Here is a 22585-nt window from a genome sequence, read left to right on the forward strand (position 1 = left end):
GGTCAGACATTAAGTTCTCCGAGCATCGCAGACAGGTTGCAAGGAAGGCCCATAGTGTCTTCTTGATGATGTATCGAACAATTTCTAGTAGAGATAAGGATGTCATATTCCCATTGTATAAGGCTATTGTTAGACCACACTTGGAATACTGTGTTCAGGTATGGAGACCGCACCTAAAGAAAGACATTATGCATCTTGAAAGAGTCTAGAGACAGGTAACTCGCCTGGTGAGATCGACAAAAGGGCGTCCATATGAGGTTCGAATGTAGGTTGCAGAGCTTGGAAACTAGGCACCTTAGAGGAGACTTGATTGAGGTGTTTAAGGCTCTGAGAGGCATAAGCAAAATGAACGAGGACAAAATTTTCACGGTTATAAATGATTCAAGGACAAGGGGTCATAATTTCAAGTTACGGGGGGAGATGTTTAGACTGGATTGCAGGAAGTTTTATTTTAGCCAGCAAGTTATAAATTACTGGAATAAGTTGCCTACATGGGTGGAAGAGGCTGACAGTTTGGGGAAATTCAAAGTTCAGCTGTATTATTACCTATGGGAGGAGGAAAACACTTAGATTGTCGATTTCCTTTTCTCTTATTTATTAATTATTATTATTTAATTTTTATTTTCTCCTTATCATTTCATTGTTATTTTATTATTATTAATTTATTTTATTATTATTAATTTATTATTATTAATTTATTTTATTATTATTTTATTTATTTTATTTTTTTGGCTGGTGCAGCATAAGCCATAGGCTTCCTTGCACCATGTGGCCATTGCTAATACTAATACTAATTTCCAGTGCTTTTATGCTTAGCTGGAGCAATCTCTCTTCAACTTTCCTCTCAGTTATCAAAAATACACAAAAGAGATCTGATACACTTCTGGTCCCTAAATAATGCCTCCTGTGTGAATATAGATGCAAATATTGATATCATATATTTGGATCTTAGAAAGGCCTTTGATACTGTTGCACATGGAAGACTGCTGCACATATTGGAGCAGTGTGGCATTGGAGGCAAATTGCTGCTATGGATAAAGGGATGGTTGAGTGGGAGAAGACAGAGAGTGGTAATCAATGGACACTGCTCTTCGTGGACTAATGTTATTAGCGGAGTCCCTCAGGGTTCAGTGTTGGGTCTGTTACTGTTTTCTGTATTTATTAATGATACCGATGATGGTATATCAGGCTTAATGTCCAAGTTTGCAGACGATATGAAGGTTGGCAGAGTTGTTAATGACTCTAATGACAGTACAGTGCTGCAGCAGGATCTGGAAAGGTTGAGTAGATGCGCTGAGAGGTGGCAAATGAAGTTTAACATTGACAAATGTAAAGTGCTGCATATGGGAAGCAGTAACCCAAGAGTAACGTATCAACTCTGTGGTACTACACTGACAGTGGTAGAGAATGAATGAAAAGGACCTGGGGGTAATTGTGCAGGCAGATATGAAGTTTTCTGAGCAGTGCAGATGGTCTGCAAGAGTAGCTCTTGGTGTCTTGTCAACGATATACAGATTTTTTTCTAGCAGGGATAAGGAGGTGATTATTCCCTTGTATAAGGCAATGGTCAGGGCACACCTTTAGTACTGTATACAGCTCTGAGGCCTCATTTTAAGTAGGATGTAGAGCTGTTGGAACAAGTACAGAGAAGGGCAACAAGATTAGTGAATGGAACAAAGGGTTGCTCTTATGAAGAAAGGCTTAAATTTTGCAAATTACAGTGTCTGGAGACAAGGCACCTGAGAGGTGTATAAAGCCTTAAATGGTTTGAGCATGCTCAATGCTGATGGGATTCTGCCTCTTGGAAGAATCCCATCTGAATAAATACCTGAGAGGGCATAAATTCAAATTGAGGAAAGGCGGTTGTACGATAGATGTGTGGAAGTTTGCCTTTAGCCAGCGGGTGGTTGATTGCTGGAACAAACTTCCATCTGTCATTGTAGAAGTTGATAGCTTAAATAGATTCAAGGCAGACCTTGACAAACATTTGGAGCGAATGGATGGGCGAAATAAGGGTTTTTTTTTTTTTTTTTTGGCTGATGCTATATAAGCTTTCTTTCTTGCATCATGTACCTTTGCTAATGCTAAATACCTATTCAGCTGATCAGCAACTCGAGCAGGATCATCACCAGTTAAACCATTTATATCTAGTGGACCACCATATGTATTTCATCCCTTCCCTCTATTGTTTACATAAGTAAGGAAGTCTCGGCTACTTTTCTTTGCATTCTTTGCCAGAGACTTCTCATAATTTGCCTTAGCTTGACTAATTTCCTTAGTGACCTGATTGCAGATTAGTTTACATCTACAGGAGGTTTCTGTATCATCTAATAATTTGCATGAATCCGATGCATTTTTTTTCTCAGCCACAAGTATATGTGACGCTCATTTAAGGCTAAGTCTTGAACAGTATCTCTTGGTTGGTATAAAAAGCCTAATAGATTCTACTATTACTTCCCTTTTAGAATTTGTTGTTGCATCAACAGTTGGTCACACTACATAGAATTTAAAAACCGTCTGAAGCAACTGTAATCATCCCTACATAGGCAAAAGTCCTACACTCTGCATTTGACAGTAGCTATTTCTTTAAATACATTCCACGTCAATACACTGTGATCACTGCCACCCAATGGGTCTTTTATCTGTAGATTCTTAATGCACAAAGGCTTTCTGCTGATAATCAGATCAAGAGTATTCCTTCCTCTTGTTGTTTCTCTAGCATACTCCTGTAGAAAACCATCATCCAATAAATCCATAAAAAGTCTTGCTATATGTATGAGCGACCAACCCACAAGTTTCAATTTGGAAAGTTAAAAGACATTCTGATTTACTGGCCCACTCTATTTCTCTGTATGTTTATTTTTTAATTCTCATCACAGCCTATAATGCACTCTATTTTCATTTTTGTTATCCCAATGCTTATGTCATACCAAACTCACTCAACATTGCCATGGCCACCATGTCCTCCAGATGCACTGCCTCAGATTTTATGTTCTTCTCAAAATAAGCATAGTCCCCTCCTCTCCTCTCTGTATAAATTGTAATTTCTATATTCAAATTCTGAATTCCTTATATCTGAGGGCATCATGTTTCCAATATCCTCACAATATCTGCATTTAATGACTTGACCAGTACTTAAAATTTATCAAATTCATTTCCTATGCTCCTAGCCTTAGTGTACATGCAATTATGTATGCAGCTGTTTTCACTCTTAGTAACCCGAACATAGTTATGTATTTCTATGAAGATCTCCAGCAAGTCTCGAAATTCCTGATACCTTGCTTTCCATGCTGCTGCATGATCCAATAGAAGCAGTGCAAGGATCACTCACGCCGAAGCTACTATGAATCTATTAGTCTATCTCCACAAGCTATCATTTCCAGCCCACCTAATACCGTTGTGATAGCATCAGCAAATATTCTTGTCACCCCTTCTATTTAAGTGTATCCCAACCCTGTAAGAACAGTCTCTCCTGTTAAGAAACACAGACTACAACGAGAAAAATTCTATCCCATAATCCTTGCTGTCTCTACGAGGCCAAAAATTCTCTCAAAAAAGCCATTCCCCCATTACTTTACTTCTCTATCTGAGGTGTGATTTTAGTTTAAATTGAATTTAAAAACAACATAAGAAATGAAGAAATACATAAATAATAAACTGTTATTTTAGATTACATGTTACACGATACAGTTACATTATAAAATCACGTTGATATTGCTGTAAACTTATAGCAAAAAAGTTCACAGCAAAAATTTAACTTTAGTTTTTTTTAGCAAACTACAAAAGCCAAGCACAAATTTTAAACCAGAAGCTACAAAATACAATAATTTTTAAGCAAATAAAGAAAGTTTCATTTGGCAGCTCCCAAAAGGTGATGTTCTTCGAAATAGCCTCAATGGCAGTTAATTTCTTTCAGATACCACCACTTGGAAAACTTGTGTGATGAAACTCAGCATGCGTTGATGCTTCTATCTACAGGATCTGTAAGCATGAATATCATATTGGCTATCTTATACAGTTAATGCTTCTTTTATGAATGGGGTTGAAGGTGCGTGACCTCCTTTTTTTTTTGCTGAACTTTTTTTCTTTTTTTAGTATTAGCATTGACAAATGACACAAGAAAGCAAGCTTAGACAGGATAAGAAAAAAAAAAAAAAAAAAAACCGTCATTCCCATTTCACCTATTCATTCCCTGAAATAGTTCACCCTTGAATTTATTTAAGGTATCAACGTCCACAACAACAACAACAGATGGACATTTGTTTCAGCAAACAACCATGAGCTGGCTAAAGGCAAACTTCCACACAACTATTTTGCAATCGTCCTTCCTCAATTTGAATATGGCACCCTCATATGTGTAGTCTGAGCAAGAGGAAGAATTCCATCATCATTGAGCTTTCTCAATCCATTCAAAGCCCTAAACACCTCAATCAGACCACCTAACAGGTGCCTAGACCCTAGAAGGTGCAATTAACAGAACTGAAGCCTTATTTAGTAAAATCACCCATTTGTTCCCCCCCCCACACCAATCTGATGGTTAGACCATTGCCTTACATAATGAGGTAATCCCTGCTAGCAACATTTCTGTATATCATTGGGAAAACCCCATGAGCATACCTGGGGTTTTTTCCATTTTCATTTTCCACTACCATGAGTATAATACCACACAGTTGGTATGTTATTCAGTGGTTACTGCTACTCATATGCAGTACTTTGCATTTGTTAATGTTAAAATTCAATTGCAATTTCTCGGCATATCTGATTAACTTTTCAAGATCCTGTTACAGTAGCATACTGTCATTCCCGTTATTAACAACCCTACCAACCACTGTGTCATCAGCAAACTTGGAAATTAAGCCTGATATACCCTCATCAATATCACTGATAAACACAGAAAACAACAATGGGCTCAAGACCTAATCCTGGGGGATTCCACTAATAATATTAGTCAACAAAGAGCAGTCCATTGATTACCACTCTGTCTTCTCCCACTCAATTATCTCTTTATCCATAGCAGTCTTTTATGTGCAACAGTAACAAAAGCTTTCCTGAAATCCAAGTATATGATATCAAAATTACTTTTTTGCATCAAGTTCTTTTGTCACCACATTGTAGTATTCAACTGAATTGGTCAGACAAGATTTCCCTTAAGAAACCCCATGTATTTGAAGTATAATTGTAATCTTGTCTAGATGATTCTGCATTACTTCTTTTGCCAGTTACTCCATTATTTTCTCTGGAACAGAAGTTAAGCTAATAGGTCTGTAATTACTCATGTCACCCTCTCATTGCCCTTTGTGAATTGGGGATACATTTGCACATCTCCAGTCCACAGGGACCTCTCCTGATTCCAAGGATGCTCTCATAATTATGGCTAAGGGTTTGCTTATTTCCTTCTCTGCCTCCTTTAATATAATTGGATAGATCCAATCCACTCAAGATGCCGTTCTTATGTTTGCCTTCAACAATTTCTCTTCCACTTTCCTATCACTTATTACAAAATCATTTAGCTCTTTCTCTTCCACTTCCCTGAAGAATTCCTCATGTGTGAATGCAGATGCAAAATACTCATTCAGTTTGTCAGCAATATTAACAGGATCATCAAGTCAAACCATTGATAGTGTTTACACAATTAAAAAAGTCTTTGCTGTTTTTCTTTGTTCCCTTCTCCAAAGATTTCTTGTAATCTATTTGCTTGCCTAACTTTCTTTGTGGTTTGTTTACAGACTACTTTATATCTACAATAGGAGTCTAGGAAAGTTTATTGCCCGCAATTCACCACCAGCAATTAATTGTTAGCAGTTTACCGCCATGTCAGTTTATTGCATAAACAATTTATAGCCTACAAATGATCGCTAGCACATTTTATTGCCAGGCAATACATATAATTTATACAAATTTATTGGTCATTTTAAATTGAAAATAAGGTTTTTCTATAGGCATTATTTAAGAATTAAGTGCAGCTAAAAATGGAAGTTATATGCTCGGTATACATTTCCTAGAAATACATACCACTGCAAGTGCTTTAATTTAATTGCCTATTATTTTCCAAAATTGGAATTAGGTAGGTACCTACTTAATCCCTTTAACTTAAGTAGCATGTTTTAAGGGAGTGGGGGTAGGGCGTGCCGATTAGGGAGGTACTTACAAAGGGTACTAGGAAAGTTTTGCAATACAGCTTTGTTTATTTAATTTTTTCAAAGTAATTTCCTCTACATTCAATACACCTCTCCATCCTCCGAAACCAATCTTTAAACCAGTTCTGCCAAGTTTCACTAGGGAGTAAAGCACACTCGTTGTCCCAAGCCCGTAGAAGGTCCTCATCACTGGAAAACCGCCTCCCTTTTAGCTTCATTTTCACATGCGGGAACAGTGCAAAGTCGCAGGGAGCAAGGTCTGGACTGTAGGGAGGGTGCTCGAGAAGTTTCAGTCCTGTCGTGGTCAAATATTCTGTGCAGGCTTTGGCGCGGTAAGCTGGAGCATTATCGTGATGGAGGTACCAGGTGTCCATTCTTGACTTTGGCCGCAGGTTCTTCACAGATCCAATGACTTTAGGCAGGCATTGTTCAGTATACCACTTAGCTGTGACTGTCTTCTGCGTGTTCAAAACGACACGTTCCACAATTCCACTCGATTTGAAAAATACAGCTATCATTTTCCTTCTTTACAGATCGGGATTTTCTGACAATTACGGGTGTGTCGTCATCATCAAAGACCCAAACTTTGTTTTGAGCCTTGGTCGGCAGATCGTAATAGTGCAGCCAAGTCTCGTCACCTGTCACGATGTTGTTCACATACCGAGATTGTCCCTTATCAAACTTTTTTAACATCTCCCGGCACCAAGTCACACGTCGTGTCATCTGCTCTTCAGTCAGTTGATGCGGCACCCAGAGAGAACAAAGTTTCTTCACGTGCAAATGATCTTGCAGAATCGAACGAATTGCTGGTGCATTTAGGCCCAAAGTATCCTCTATCTGTTGGTAGGTCACTTGCCTGTTTTCGTCAAGCATTTTCCTCACAGCAGTAACGTTTTCCTCCGTAACTGACGTTCGTGGCCTTCCCGGTCTCTCAGAATCCTCCAGAGTGAAATTTCCCCTTTGGAATTCTCTATAACACCTGAATATCGTTGTACGATGTGGACAATCATCATCTAGTGCAAGAGTCATTTCTTCTAAGCACTGGTCTATGGTTAAACCACGCACGAAATTATACCGCAAAACTGTCCTTATCTCATTTCGTGACCACGATGCCATCGCAAGCACTTTACACTCTCACTACTAATGAATAACTGAGCCCATCGACTTGGCGCGGCGGCTACTATGCACGTATGAACATGTCTCAACATGCAGCAACAAGCAGCTTCCTGTGATTCATTGTTGCATCATATTGCAAAACTTTCCTAGTACCCTTTGTATATGTTTATAATCTCTTACAATCACAACATTTTCTTATTTTTAGTTTATTTTTCATCCTTTTGAGTTTGTGAATGCATCATGTTGGTGAAATTTTTGAAATTAGAAAAAGGAAAACTGAAATTGTGCTTTAGTGGACCTTTGTTTTATAAAGACAGGCAAAATGAAACAAAAATTCATTGGAAGTGTCAAAATTACCGAAAAACCAAATGTACCGCTCGAGTTACTATGGTAGATAACACCATCGTTAAAACATGGAAGGAGCACAATCATTGTGGAGACGCAGCAGGAGTTGAGGCAGCACAACTTCTTGATACCATTCGAACTTATGCAGAAACAACAAATAATACACCTCATAGTATTATTTCAAATGTTTCAAGAACCTGTAGCCAAGCAGCAGCCCCGAAGCTTCCAAGTGTAGATACAATGAAACAAACGATCCGAAATATAAGAAATTGAAATTTTGATGGCCCAGTTCTTCCAATGCATCATAGAGACATAGTTTTTACAGAAGAATATAAAACATCATGAAATGGAGAATTGTTTTTACAATTTGATTCTCGCCCCAAGGACAATCGTATGTTAATTTTCAGTACGAAAAGAAATTTGCAGTTGTTACCGCGAAGTGAACACTGCCGATGGGACTTTCAAAACTGTTCCCTTACTTTTTTATCAGCTGTATACGATACATGGATTCAAGGACAAAATATCGCTTCCATTAGTTTATGCATTATTGCCTAACAAGTCTGAGGAAATGTATGTATCTCTACTAGCAGCTGAAAGTATTGGAACCGGCTATGTCCCCGCAATCAATAACTATAGATTTTGAGACAGCGATGATGAATACTTGCAGAAGAGTTTTTCCTGACGCTTCGCAACGGGGTTGTTTTTTCCACTTTTCACAATGTATTTTTCGTTCCATTCAGAATAGTGGATTGAAACAATGTTATGAAACTGATACTAATTTTGGCAGCAATTGCATTTGTACCCACTCCTATTGTGACGGTCGCTTTTGAATATTTGTGTGAAAATGGTGTTTTTCCTCCAGAATCGCAAGAAGTTGTTGATTATTTTGAGGATACATAGATTGGACAACCAACCAGACATCTTCGCTGACCACCAAAGTATTCCCATGAAATGTAGAACGTACACCAGCTTGTTCTTGAAGGATTACCAAGAACGAATAATTCTGTTGAAGGGTGGCATACAAGATTTGAGGAACAAGTCGCTGCTTATCATCCCAACATTTGGAAATTTATCTATTGCATTAAAAAAGAACAAATTATTAACGAAATGCGCATTGAACAATATTTAAGTGGAAGTGATCCGGGCAACAAAAAAAAAAGTATCGCGATTGTGATGAACTAATTAAAAGGCTTGTTAGTGCATACGATGAACGGGGTGATATTGTTGATTATCTAAGAGGTATAGCGCATAATATTTCTTATTAATAATGTACATACTGTGTTGTAAATATTACAGTTTCTTAGTAATTAATTATCCCAACGTGACTGATTCTGAAGATTGCATAAACATTCATTTTGAATTTTTGCAGTGTACTATGACATTTTTTTTTCCCTTGTTAGTTGTTGGTGCATCAGCTTCTATGGCTATGAGACCGGCGGAATTAGGGTTGAATTTGAAAGTGTCTGCAATTCTGCCCAGACATGATAGGAGAGAGTATATGACGAGAGCTTTGTCGATCAATTCGGCCCCGGAAAGATTGTGCAAGGCTCAAGGGGTAGAATTTTTTTTCAGCCTGTCTGTACTTGTTAACAGGAGAGACTGCTTCTACAGGGATGGGATACACTTAAATAGAAAGGGTGCAAGAAAACTAGGTGGGTCTGAAAACTGCTAGATTGGGGGATACAAGGACTAATAGGTTAACAGTAGCCATTGGCAGAGGCGAAAGTGATTCTTGCACTGCTTCTATTGGAATGAGCAGCAGCCTGGAAAATAAGATGCAGGATATTTCAGAGACTGCTGGGAATCATTGGGATACAAGTAAACACATGGGTTGTGTTAGGGTAGCTAAGAAAAAGAACAGGTGCATGTATACTTGCGTGTACACCAATGCTAGGAGTTTAGTAAATAAATTTGATGAATTTGAGGTATTGCTCAAAACATCAAAGGCAGATATTGTTGGGATTTCAGAGACGTGGTGTCACACAGATATAAGGAATGCAGAACTGGAATTTGGGGAGTACAATGTCTACAGAAAGGACAGACAGGATAGGAAGGGAGGAGGGGTTATGCTATTAGTTAAGAAATACATAAAATCCAAGGAAGTGAAGCCAGTCGACATCGCTGGACAGTGCAGTGTCAAGTCAGTTTGGTGTGACATAAGCATTGGGAGATCAAAATTGAGAGTAGGAGTGTGCTATAGACCTAATGACTCTGATGAGAATAATAAGAAACTGTACAGGGAAATAGAGTGGGCCAGTAAATCAGAGTCTTATAATGGGGAATTTTAATTTCCCAGATAGTGACTGGAATTTGGGGGCTGGTCACACACACTAGCAAGGCTTTTGTGGATTTATTGGATGATTGTTTTCTACATCAGCATGTTCGGGAGGCAACTAGAGGGAGTAATACTTTTGATTTGATTATCAGCAGTGATTCTTCATGCATTAAGAATCTGCAGATAAATGAACCACTAGGTGGCAGTGATCACAGTGTGCTGAAGTGGGATTTACTCAAAGAGGTAACTACCATTAGGGGTAAAGGGAAGGGTTATTGCTTTCGTAAAGGCGACTACGATGGACTGAGACAGTATTTAAATTCTATACAGTGGGACCAACTGATGATGTTACCAACAGCAAATTCAAAATGGGAAGAATTCAAAGAACTTATCTTGGAAGCTACTAGGCTTTACATACTAACTAAGAAATATTGTTCAAGGTTTAGGACTAAATGGATGTCAGATGAACTAATGAGACATATGGCAGAGAAGAAAAATGCATGGGATACATACAAATTAACACGTGACACAGAAGCCTATGATAGATACAAGTTGATCTGTAACCAAGTTACAAAGGAGTTAGGCAGGCGAAGGCAGATTACGAGAAATCTTTGGCAAGGGATGCAAAGAAAAACAGTAAAGAGTTCTGTACTTTGCAAACTCTAGAAGGAAGGGGATGAATCAGATTGGTCCACTTGATATCGATGGGTCAACTGTTGATGATCCTGCTCAGGTAGCTAACAAACTAAATGAATATTTTGCATCGACAATCACACATGAGGAGTTATTCAGCAAGGGGAATGCCAGAGGTGTATTCAACTCTGGCAGTAAGCTAGAGAATCTTGTAATAACTGAGAGTAAAGTGGAGGAGAAATTGTTGAAGATAAAGACAAGAAAGGCACCTGGGGTGGATGGGATCTATCCAGTTATATTAAAGGAGGCAGCAAAGGAAGTAAGCAAACCCTTAGCCATAATTATGAGAGCTTCCTTGGACTCAGGGGAGGTACCCATGGACTGGAGATGTGCAAATGTGACCCCAATTCACAAAGGAGGATCAAAGGCTGACACAAGTAATTATAGACCTGTGAGTTTAACTTCTGTTCCCGGAAAATTAATGGAGGCACTGGTTAAAGAAGTACTGCAGGATCATCTAGACAAGATTTCAGTTATAGCTCGGACACAGCATGGTTTTGTTAAGGGAAAGTCTTGCCTGACCAATTTGATTGGATACTATGATGCAGTCACAAAAGAACTAGATGCAGGGAATAACTTTGATATTATATACTTGGATCTTAGAAAGGCTTTTGATACTGTTGTATATGGAAGACTGCTGCACAAATTGGAGCAGGGTGGCACTGGAGGCAAATTGCTGCTATGGATAAAGGGGTGGTTGATGGGGAGAAGACAGAGTGGTAATCAATGGACACTGCTCATCGTGAACTAAAGTTATTAGTGGAGTCCCTCAGGGTTCAGTACTGGGTCCATTATTGTTTTCTGTATTTATAAATGATATTGATGATGGTATATCAAGCTTAATGTCCAAGTTTGCAGACGATGCAAACTTGGACATTAAGACTACAGATTCAGAGAGAAAAAGAAAAGCAATATCGATAAACAGAGGCGGACTGGGTCAAAAATTCTTACCCGGGAAAATTTGTAGTGGCCTCATACTAGCATTTATGGCTAAAATCACACTGGCCTCTGGCCCACCGGGATTTTCCCAGTAAGGCTTATGGCCAGTCCGCCTCTGTCGATAGAGAATAAATATGAAATTGTGAAAGCTTTGAGCGAAATGAAAGACCATGTGATATTGCACGTGCTACAGGCCTAAATGAGGCAATGCCGAGAATTAGAAAGAATGCAGAGAAAATAAAAACAACTTTCATAGCAGGAACAACTCAAAGTGTAATTAAAATCCATTAGATCAAGATACAAAGAACTGGAAGAGATGGAACGGCTGTCATCTGTTTGGACAGAAAATCAAACAAAAAACAAGTTTGCTTAAGGTAGAAGCAAAAGCATTAGCAATATTTTATTACATAATAGTCATAATAAAATACGTAAGTATTTTTTTATGATTATTTATTGTGTTTGGTAATGTTTTGGTTACAAATGTGTGTTTAATCTTGGGTGGCCGGCACCTAACCTTATTTTTCCCATAGGGCATTGTTTATATTGCACGAGGGTTTCTAGGAACACAACTATTGTACTATACGAGGACTGACTGTATCTGCCCATATGCAAAATTCTGCGGGGGGGGGGGTTTGAACATGCTGTTACTGAAGGTTTCTTTGTAAGGTACAGCCAGAATTTATCATCAAAAGCAGTAAATAAATATAGCAGACTCGATTTACCGGGAATAGAATAACTGACAGCGAGCAGTACTAGTAAATCTACCAAGAAAAAGGAAAGTGATTGATTTGGATCAGAAAATTAAACTAATAAGGATGTATTAAAATGGTCAAACATTAACAAGTATCGCGCTGAATTCAGATTTGTCAATAATAATATAGTAGCAATATGTTATGAGTCATTCCCAAGTTACATAAAACTCGACGAAGTAAGAAGTCCTGGAACGTACCTCTTACATATGTCAGGAACTTCTGCATTTTTGGATTAACCGGGAAATCGATTAATCCAGGATTTGTTTTTTACCATCTATCCTGGAAAATCGAGCGTCTACTGTATTCAGAAATACCAATCAGCTTAATTCATTACTGTGTCATAAAGAAAACTCACCTTGAAAGCAGCTGGTTGATACCACATATCAGAGTTTTATCAGGCATCAACATCATGGAAAAAATGTTTGTTGTGCTGATACTGGAGGAGCAAACAATTTTTCTGTGAACAGGGACTTTTTCAGGCTTTCAACTAATTTCTATCTTAATGTTCTGAGTTAGATATCATATGTGAATGTATTAATAACTTACAGATTTCATTTAACCATCTAGTGGGCAGGCGAACAGCAATAACAGCAGCAAGCACATGGGCCTCTACTTTCCCAATCAGATGATTTTTTTTTTTTTTTTGGTGGTGGTGGGGGGGGAATAATTTAAAATGGGTGACTTAAAAACCTTTTTCTTAATTCTGACACTATACTATATAAGATAAAATAAATAAATTAATTATAAACATGGCTTATCACCAAAACAAAATTCGCTATTACCTATACAGTTAAAAATCAGAGCCACAAGCTATCTTAATAGAAGGAAACTAAAATTCTATGTTAAGTTTTCACAGAAACAGTGTTTTTTGAAATACATGGTGCTATAAGGGATTTGTTTTACAGCTAAATTTTTTTAATGAAAAAATAATTAAAGATGGAATCGAAAGTGAATATTATACTAGAGGAATACAAAATTCACACTTATATGATTTTAATAATTAATTAGCATTAGCATTAGCATTAGTAGAGGCATTTGATGCAAGAAAGCAAGCTTATGCAGCATCAGCCAAAAAAAAAAAAAAAAAAAGTAACATAAATAAATAAAAATAACCACTTCCACTTCACCCCTCTGTTCGTTCGAAATACCTGGCCAGCTGAGCCTTAAACTTATTTAGGCTATCAACTTCCACGACAAGGGATGGAAGTCTGTTCCACCCACCAACCACCCGCTGGCTAAAGGCAAATTTCCGCACATCTATCCTACATCTGTCTTTCCTCAATTTGAATTTATGCCCTCTCAGGTGATTTTTCTCAGCTAGAGGAAGAATCCCATTAGCATTGAGCATGCTCAAACCATTCAAGGCTTTGTACACCTCTATCAGATCACCCCGCTGGTGCCTAGTTTCCAGACACTGTAATTTGCAAAACTTAAGCCTTTCTTCGTAAGAGAACCCCTTTGTCCCATTCACCAATCTAGTTGCCCTTCTCTGTACTCGTTCCAGCAGCTCTACATCCTTCCTGAAATGAGGCCTCCAGGCCTGTATACAGTACTCTAGGTGTGGCCTGACCATTGCCTTATACAAGGGAATAATCACCTCCTTATCCCTGCTAGAAAAATTCCTATATATCATTGACAATACACCATGAGCTACTCTTGCAGCTCGTCTGCACTGCTCAGAGAACTTCATATCTGCCTGCACCACCACCCCCAGGTCCCTTTCATTCTCTACCACTGTCAGTGTAGTACCACAGAGTTGATACGCTGCTCTGGGGTTGCTGTTTCCCATATGGAGTACTTTACATTTGTCAATTTTTACAATTAAATCCTTTACATTTTACAATTAAATCCTAATAGTTAAGTTTTTTTTTTGGGGGGGGGTGTCAAGTGTGCCAGCTAGATAGTTAAAATCTGTAATTTATTTTTGATAAAAAAAGCAATAATATAAGTATAGGATGCCTCAAAGCTTCCATAATAACTTAAAATTATGATAAATCAATCATATTAAGTATATATATGAATGATAAAATTTAGTATTCCCAGTCAGACCAGGTGCACTACATTTCAGCAATACATATAAGAAAATCATTGTTTGCATCAATAGAGTCAGCTTCAAAAACTCAAAATACTACACTAATTATTTTAGTTCCATTTATTCACAAAGGACAAGAAGGGTAAACTATGCAGTATAAAGAAAAAAGGGTGAAGAATTCAAATAAAAAAACAGAATGGTGCCATTAAAACTTACGCAAGATCTTGATTACTGGAGACTGCGGACCTTCTGTTTGGAGATCTATAATTACAAACTTCAATTTTTTCTTCTGTTTCTTTTCCCCTTCAACTCCACTACTGCTTTCTGAAGGAATTCCATCAATTTTCTGTCTACCATAAACTAAGTTTCTCCATGATGAATTGTTAATACCAAGAACTCTCTGCCATTCATATGCTTCTACTGCCTCCTCGGCCATTTCTATTTCACCATTTGTAGTGTTTTCTTTAATATGTAATGTGTGATTTGGAAATTCTGTTAATTTTCTTGAGCTATTATTTCCATCAGTAACTGATTCATGTGAACACGTATTTCTAAGATTATTCTCTCTGCTAAGTACTTCTGAACAGCAACTAACACTTCTTTGCAGTCCTTCTTTATAAGAACATTCGGGTTTATGTTCATATATTTGCTTAATATTTAGGTAAAGATCACTCTTTGAAGTCTTCTTTTTCTTTTTTGTCCTTGGTGGTGGCACAGGCTGCTCCTCATTTTGCCTAACGTCTACTGGAGTTGCAGGGAGTGACGGGCTATTGTTTCTGTTACTGCTATTATTACAACTACCAGATAAGACACTGTTGGCTGAATCTGAATGAACAGGCATCTGTGATGAATCCATGACATCAAAGAGCTGAAAAGTAATGGTGCAATCACTGCAAGTCATGCAATAGATAAGTAATATGGTGCAAGCAAATATACACAAAAAAAGTTATTTAAAAAAGAACAAAACTTTATGATAAAAGAAACAACAAAAAATTAACATTTACCTCTTCTTGTCCTTTATGTAAAATATTTCATGCAATTTTACTGTTTATTAAAATATGAAGATTCATATTTTAAATAACAAAAATTTTAAGAAATGCAGAAAGGCAGAATTTGTTTATTACATTCTGGCAAACCTGTTCAGTTGAAGGAGAACGGCATCTTTCTTGATCATTACTATTATTGTCATTTGTTCCCATTACATTTTTTTTTGGAGAGCGAGGAACTCGTTGATATGGATCTGCAGATCCTAAAATATATACAAAAATTACTACAGCAAAAGAGTTATGTATAAAATAATTAACTTTTTTTTTTTATTAAGAGCTTCACTGTACTGTCATCAGGGTTAATAAATCAGTTCCAGATCTATGAAAGTAATACCGGTATTAAAAAAAAAAAAAAAAAAAAAAAAAAAGAGTTGTTTCTATAGTCAGTCTAAGAATGATAGACTTGAATCAGGTAGTTAGCCAGAGTTTGAGTGGTATGCATCACTGCATGGCAACCAAACTGCCAAACTCTCAACTGGGTTTGTTTTTTCAAAAAGTAACTTTTTTTTTTTTTTATACTTTAAAATTGCCAAATATTCAAATTCATATAAAGAACCATGTATGGAAATAAAGAACAAAAAAAATTAACATATGAATTTCTCTGGAAAAAATGGTTCAACCAACCTGATGATTTGACATTCAATAACACCATAAGAAAAAATTATTTTGAGGGAAATTTGTTATTTAGTCAGTTTAGTAAGTGTAAATGAACTGTATTTTCTAAATAGTATAAATAAAATGGACATTATGCATTTGTTAGTCCAAATCCTTTCATACCACTGAAATTACTTCCTATAGTATTTACAGCCATAGGAAATACAAGGCCATTTCAACAAGTTTACCACGGTTGTACGTATACACCATAGTGTAAAAAAACTCTTGAGGATCAAAACTGCAGAGGTAATTTTGCAGATTACGCATCAAAGAATGGGTTTTCACATTTGGATAAATGCATTACATAAGAGACAATTTTGAAAAACTATCATAATTATTTTAAAATTATGCTCATTCTTTTTTGAATAGCTTTATTCTTGTGTTTTGAAATAAAGATAAGAATAAATGTAATTTGAAATAAAGGTAAAAATAAAAGCAGCTTGAAAAAAAAGAGAAGGTAATTGTTGTAATTTCTTATATTATTCTTTATCTTTCTACTTTATTATTTTTTCAGTTTATAATTTTTCCTTCAATTAGACATATCCAAAAAAAATAAAAATAAAATAAATAAATAAAATAAATAAATAAATAAAAAAAAAAACACTGGGAGGAAAGTCCTGAAAAATCTTAATACCAGCAGGTCTACAGATCTTGTAAGAACTTCATCTTTTTTTTACAATAATATATTAACAATTTAATTAGTATTTTTTCTCCTATAGGAATTTTTCCCTAACAAGTTCCTGAGAAAAGTGAGAAATCTGCCTTCCAATTACCACCTTATTACACTTGTTGAACTTGGGATTCCCTATCTTTAAGTTTTAAACTTTTGAATGCTTCGAAGAGTGATTATGCAGGTGAAATTTTGAACCTATAAGTTATATACACACTGGCGTTCAAAGAAAGAGCATCACCCCTTGAAGTTGTAATTGCCGTCTGAATAAAGTAACTATATGGCAATATTTCTTACAGATTGCATCAGATAAGATCGACACGTGTAAGTGATTACGTAATATTGCATCAGCTGCAGTCATTCCTTGCTTGTATCAGGATGGCGAGTTACATGCACTTGATGCCATGAAGAAAGAGTGCTATTGTTGCTTTATGTGAGGAAGGATGTTCTTCCCATTATATCGCTTATAGTGTGTCTTGTAATCAGTCGATAATGAGTAGATTTCTTTCCGAACTCAAGAATACTGGTTCTGCTGATAGGAAAAAAGGAACCGGGCACAAACGAGTCTCTATGCCAAAACAGAACTGTGTTTTGAAGCGCTTATGCCTTAAAAACTGTAAAGCTTCTTCGTCTGAGCTGAAAAGAGAATGGGAAGAACATATAGGAGTGGTAACAAATGCAGTAACAGTCAGAAGAAGCCTCTTCAAAAATGAACTTGTAGTCCATTGTCCTAAGAAGCCCCTCCTCACATAAAAAATGAAAAAGGCCTGATTAATTTGGTGTAAGGAGCATGTCAAATGGACCCCTGAGCAGTGAAAGTCAGTTATGTTCTCGAATGAGAAAAAATTCAACCTACACGGCTCTGATGGGAGACAAATGATTTGCCGTAGAAGTGATGAAGAATACCATTCAGACTGTATATTGTTTATAGTGAAATTCCATACCAGCCAAGTGATATGGGGGTACATTTTGTATCGCAGAGTAGGTTACCTGCGGTTTATAAAAGGTTCTGTAAATGCCAATGAATACCTGGCTATACTGGAAGGCAAATTGCTGCCAACCATTAGAGACCATTTCAACCTGCCAAGTAACTGCATCTTTCAGGATGGCTCTGCTCCTTGTGATCTGGCGAAAAGTGTAAGTAGGCACTTCTGTAGTTACTTTAGCTTCATTTTTGCATTAGAGGTTTGACAGTAATGTGTTTACATTTGTTACAGGTAAAAAAATGGTTGGAAGAATGGTCCATTACAACTGTTAGCTGGCCAGGAGACAGCCCAGACCTGAATCCTACAGAGAACTATTGGCATCATGTGGAATCTGCAGTTGCCAACAGTTCTCTGTAGGAATCTGCAGTTGGGGAAAAAAAAAAAAAAAAAAAAAAGAAGGTAATTGTTATAATTTCTTATATTATTCTTTATCTTACTACTTTTTTATTATTTTTTCAATTTTTTATAATTTTTCCCTCAATTAGACATATCCAAAAATTAAAAAAAATTAAAAAAAAATAAACAAATAAAAAAAAAAAAAAAAACACTGGGAGGAAAGTCCTGAAAAATATGGTGTGAAGTTATACTTCATAACTGGGTTATCACTATTCCAACACCAGCATACCTGCCCACCCACCAAGGAGAAGCCAACAAGCCTTGAAAAGGTGCCATCTGGGTGGCGGTATCTGCTGAGAATAACAGTAGTCTTCTCCACTGGTGAAGTGTAACTTATTCAAGGCAGTACAATACCATGGCAACTCGTTGTGAAGGTATTCACAATATGAGATATAACCAAAACAATGCAATTTAATTAATTAATTTAACTACTTTGGTAGATAGCTATGTTAAAATGATGCTTTTGTACTAACCTATATGTTAGTCATTCTACGTCGTAGCACGAGGCCTTTGCCCTTAAATATTTTACAGTATATATGAAACTATTAATTACAGAAAAATTTTTACTTTTATGCCCTATGGATAAATATACAATGAAATAAGTAATTTTTTGCCAAAATAACAGCATGTTACTTATGGTTCATATAATAACAAAAATTCTATGAAACCAGTGTTTTTTTTTTCCCATTTATTTGCTCCCACTCCGACAACAGACAGCTGTATAACCAAAAAAACAAACGAAATGCACACAAATTTTGTCCTGATTGCTCTGATGACCGCTGCACATCGTCGTGGCATTGACTGGGTAAGGTTCTGAATGCATTCCTGGGAAATCTCCTTTGGTACAATGAGATTTCCCCATGAGACAACAAAATAAATTACATTTAATTAAGAAAGAGTGAGACATATCATAAATTTGAAACTTTTGCTTTTATGAAGTAGTACTTATGGTTTTGGCTTTATTACATGGAGCAGAGTTTACCAGAAAAATACAACTGGCAACATCCCCACAGTGATCTCTAACTATGGGAAATAATTTTGTCTTAATAATGTCTTTGTACACCTCAGCATTCACTGTACCCTTCACAAATTCAAGAACACTAAATCCTCTAAGTGAAATACAGCTCCATATCATTTGAGATGCAGAATGTTTCACTGTGGAGATGACAGAGTCAGGATGAAATTCTTTTCTTTGTTTAATAGTCTGCTGGCCATCCGAACCATGCCAGTTGAATTTTTATTCATCAGAGAAAATAACACATTTCTACTGATCCTCGGACCAACTAGCATGCTCCTTTTCCCACTTTAGATGCTGAGCTTTCATTTTTTGCATCGAAAGTGAGTATTTTCTTGGGAAATGTGCTTCTACTCCCGATCATAAAAGGCGTCTATGTACTGTAGGAGTACTTGCATTTACTCCTGTATCCCCCTCCCTTGCTGTTTTTAGATTGGTTGATGAGGATTTTCTGTTTCAAACACTGGACGGACCACAAACCTGTCCTGCACTGCAGAAGATATTCGTGGATGTCCACTTCCTTTCTTTCTGTCAGATTTACCAGTTTGTGATAATTTTGATAATAAATGTCATTGTTGAATGATTCATCATCATCATCATCAGCCATTTTCAATCCACTGCAGGATGAAGGCCTCTCCAGCAACTTTCCAGTTGCTTCTGTTTTGAGCACTGGACATCCATTTACTACCCACAAACTCATGAATTTCATCTATCCATCTCCGCCTTTGTCTTCCAGGTTTTCTTCTAGCTCCTCTTGGATACCATTCTGTTATTTTCTTAGTCCATCTGTCATCATGTCTTCGAGCTATGTGTCCTGCCCAAGACCATTTTAGTTCTTTAGTTTTGATAAGAATGTCCTTTACTTGAGTTTGTTGCCTAATCCATGTGTTTCTCTTCTTATCTAACAGTCTTATTCCCAATATGATTCGTTCCATTCTTCGCTGTGTGGTTCTCAGCTTCTCTTCCATTCTTTTGGTGAGTGCCCAAGTTTCACTTCCATAAGTCATGGTGGGGAGTATACATTGGTCCATTATTTTACGTTTCAGACAAACTGGGATATTGCTCTTCAGTATGTGACTATATTTCCTGAATACTATCCATCCAAAATTTATTCTTCTCTTGACTTCCAGCCATTTATCATTATTACAGCTAATAACTTGTCCCAGATAAGTATATGACTCCACCTTTTCAATTACTGCTCCTTCAATCATTATGTCTCTTTCTGTGGCATACTTGTTCATTACTTTTGTTTTAGCCATATTCATCTTTAGTCCAAAATCCTTACTAGCTGTGCATAACTGATTAAGATTTTCCTCTAATTCTTTGGGATCATGGCTTATGACCACAATGTCATCTGCAAATCGCAAATGGTTTAGGTACTCTCCGTTCACATTGACTCCTTTCTGCGACCAGTCTAATCTTCTGAAAGCTTCCTCAAGGGCAGCAGTAAACAGCTTAGGAGATATTGTGTCTCCTTGTCGAACTCCTTTCTCAATTTTAAATTTCCAACTGTCTTTGTCTAGTCTAATAAAGGAGGTAGCACTCTCGTATATTTTCTTCAAAATCATAATATATGGGGTATCAATGCCTTGTCTTTCCAGTGCCCGAAACATTGCCTTATGCTGTATGGAGTCAAATGCCTTTTCATAATCCACAAATGCCAGGCATAATGGTGTTTTATATTCATTTGCTTTCTCCATTAGCTGTGATATTACATGAAGGTGATCCATAGTTGAGAATCCTGTCCTAAAGCCAGCTTGCTCTTTCGGTTGATTCTCATCCAGTATTCTTTCTAATCTGTTAGTAATGACCCTTGTGAACAACTTGTAGATGTGGGATAACAAGCTAATTGGTCTATAATTTCCAATTTCTGATTTATCTCCTTTCTTATGCAGCAAAACTATGATTGCATTATTCCACTGCTTAGGCGTCACACCTTTTCTAATGCACTTTGTGAAGAGCCTTGCCAGTTTTTGTGTTATGTCTCTTCCTCCCAATTTTAACAACTCTACAGTAACTTCATCTTCCCCCGGGGCTTTCTGATTCTTCATTTTCTTCAATGCATGTTCTACCTCATCAGGAAGAATATTGGGTATGTCGTATGTGTTGCTACTTTGCAATCCATCTTCCCCACTGCTGGCATCATTCCCCTGCTCCTTGTATAATTCTCTATAGTAGTCTTCTGCTATTTGAATTATGCCTTCTCTGCTGTTTATAAGTACACCATCGCTATTCTTCAGTTTCAGTATCATTTGTCTTTCTGTATTACTGCTCATGGCTGCTGATTTAAATCCTTTGTTTTCCCTTAATGCTTGTTCTACTTTTCTTGTGTTAAATCTTCTTATGTCCTCTCTGAGTCTCTTTCTAATGGCTTTGCATAACTCAGTATACTCAATTTTCTCCCTGTCAGTGTTTTTCTTGCTTTTCATTTGTCGTCTTTGGTTCATCATGACAAGTGTTTCTTGACTAATTTTTTCTTCTTTGGATTTCTTTTTCCCTATAGGTTTCTTGGGCTTTATCACTTTCAAAAAGTTGTAATATTCCTCGTTGATATCTTGGTCCTCAGCAGTCTGCAGAAGCTCATACTTGTTCTTAAGTTCCAGTACATACTGCTTTTTCTCCTCTTCTGTTATCTCAAAGACCTTTGTATTATTTACTCGAGTCAGTTTTTTCCTTTCCTTTCCTACATCTATATCAAGTGTACATCTTACCATTCTGTGATCACTTCCAACATTTATCTTATTTAGGACGGTGACATCATTCACAATATATCTTCTATTAGTGAGGATGAAGTCGATTTCATTAGTAGTTAATCCATTTGGACTCTTCCATGTCCACTTTCTGTTCACCCTTTTCTTGAAAAAAGTGTTCATTACTGACAGTCCTTGAGATTCTGCAAATTCCACAAGTCTTTCACCTCTTTCATTTCTTTCACCAATTCCAAAATTTCCTATAGTTCTCCTTTCTGTGCTGTTTTGTCTTTTTCCAACCTTAGCATTGAAGTCTCCCATAATAATAGTGTAGTGGGTTTTCTGCTCATCTAGAAGACTCTCAATTTCAGTGTACATTTCTTCAACCTCTTCATCATCATGGCTCGATGTTGGTGCATAAATCATTATAATCTTTAGCTTGTATCTCTTAGAAATCTTTAGTATTAGTCTTGACACTCTTGGTGATGTACTTTTGAATTCCAAAATGTTGTTTTTAAAATCTTTATGTTGAATGATTACAGTGAATCCTTTCAGCTATTTTATACACAGAATGTCCCTTTGCATTCAACGCAGCAGCAACACTTTTCCTAAGTGGTGTTAATTGTAAAAACCTTGGCCACTGTAACATATGCACTATGTTTATACTACTGCTAGGGTGATGCAATCATGTATGGCACATGACATCATCTAAGAGAGTTTGCTAGAGACGACTGATATAATAGTAATGCCATTACAAAATATATGATATACTGCCAAATTTCACAGAAATTCAGTGAATTTTGAAAAGATACAATTTTTTTTTAACACCACTGTATGCC

General features: G+C 36.8%; 1 protein-coding gene across 5 annotated transcripts in view; it reads right to left on the bottom strand.

Moving 5' to 3' along the window:
* Positions 1-22585, bottom strand: part of LOC150080903 (syntaxin-binding protein 5-like) — a 795970-nt gene that overhangs the window by 345956 nt on the left and 427429 nt on the right. For 2 of the 5 annotated variants that reach the window (XM_090381033.1, XM_090381038.1), the window contains exons 19-20: positions 15414-15538; positions 14506-15157 (exon numbers count right to left, since the gene is read on the bottom strand). In XM_090381033.1, coding sequence (XP_090237159.1) covers positions 14506-15157; positions 15414-15538 — 777 coding nt within the window. The remainder of the gene's footprint in view (positions 1-14505; positions 15158-15413; positions 15539-22585) is intronic. The other 3 variants (XM_090381035.1, XM_090381034.1, XM_090381037.1) reach the window with 2 other exon arrangements.

This window comes from Mastigoproctus giganteus, chromosome 9, assembly GCF_048544385.1.
Source record: "Mastigoproctus giganteus isolate SK-2022 chromosome 9, ASM4854438v1, whole genome shotgun sequence".
Classification (NCBI taxonomy): Eukaryota; Metazoa; Arthropoda; class Arachnida; order Uropygi; family Thelyphonidae; genus Mastigoproctus; species Mastigoproctus giganteus.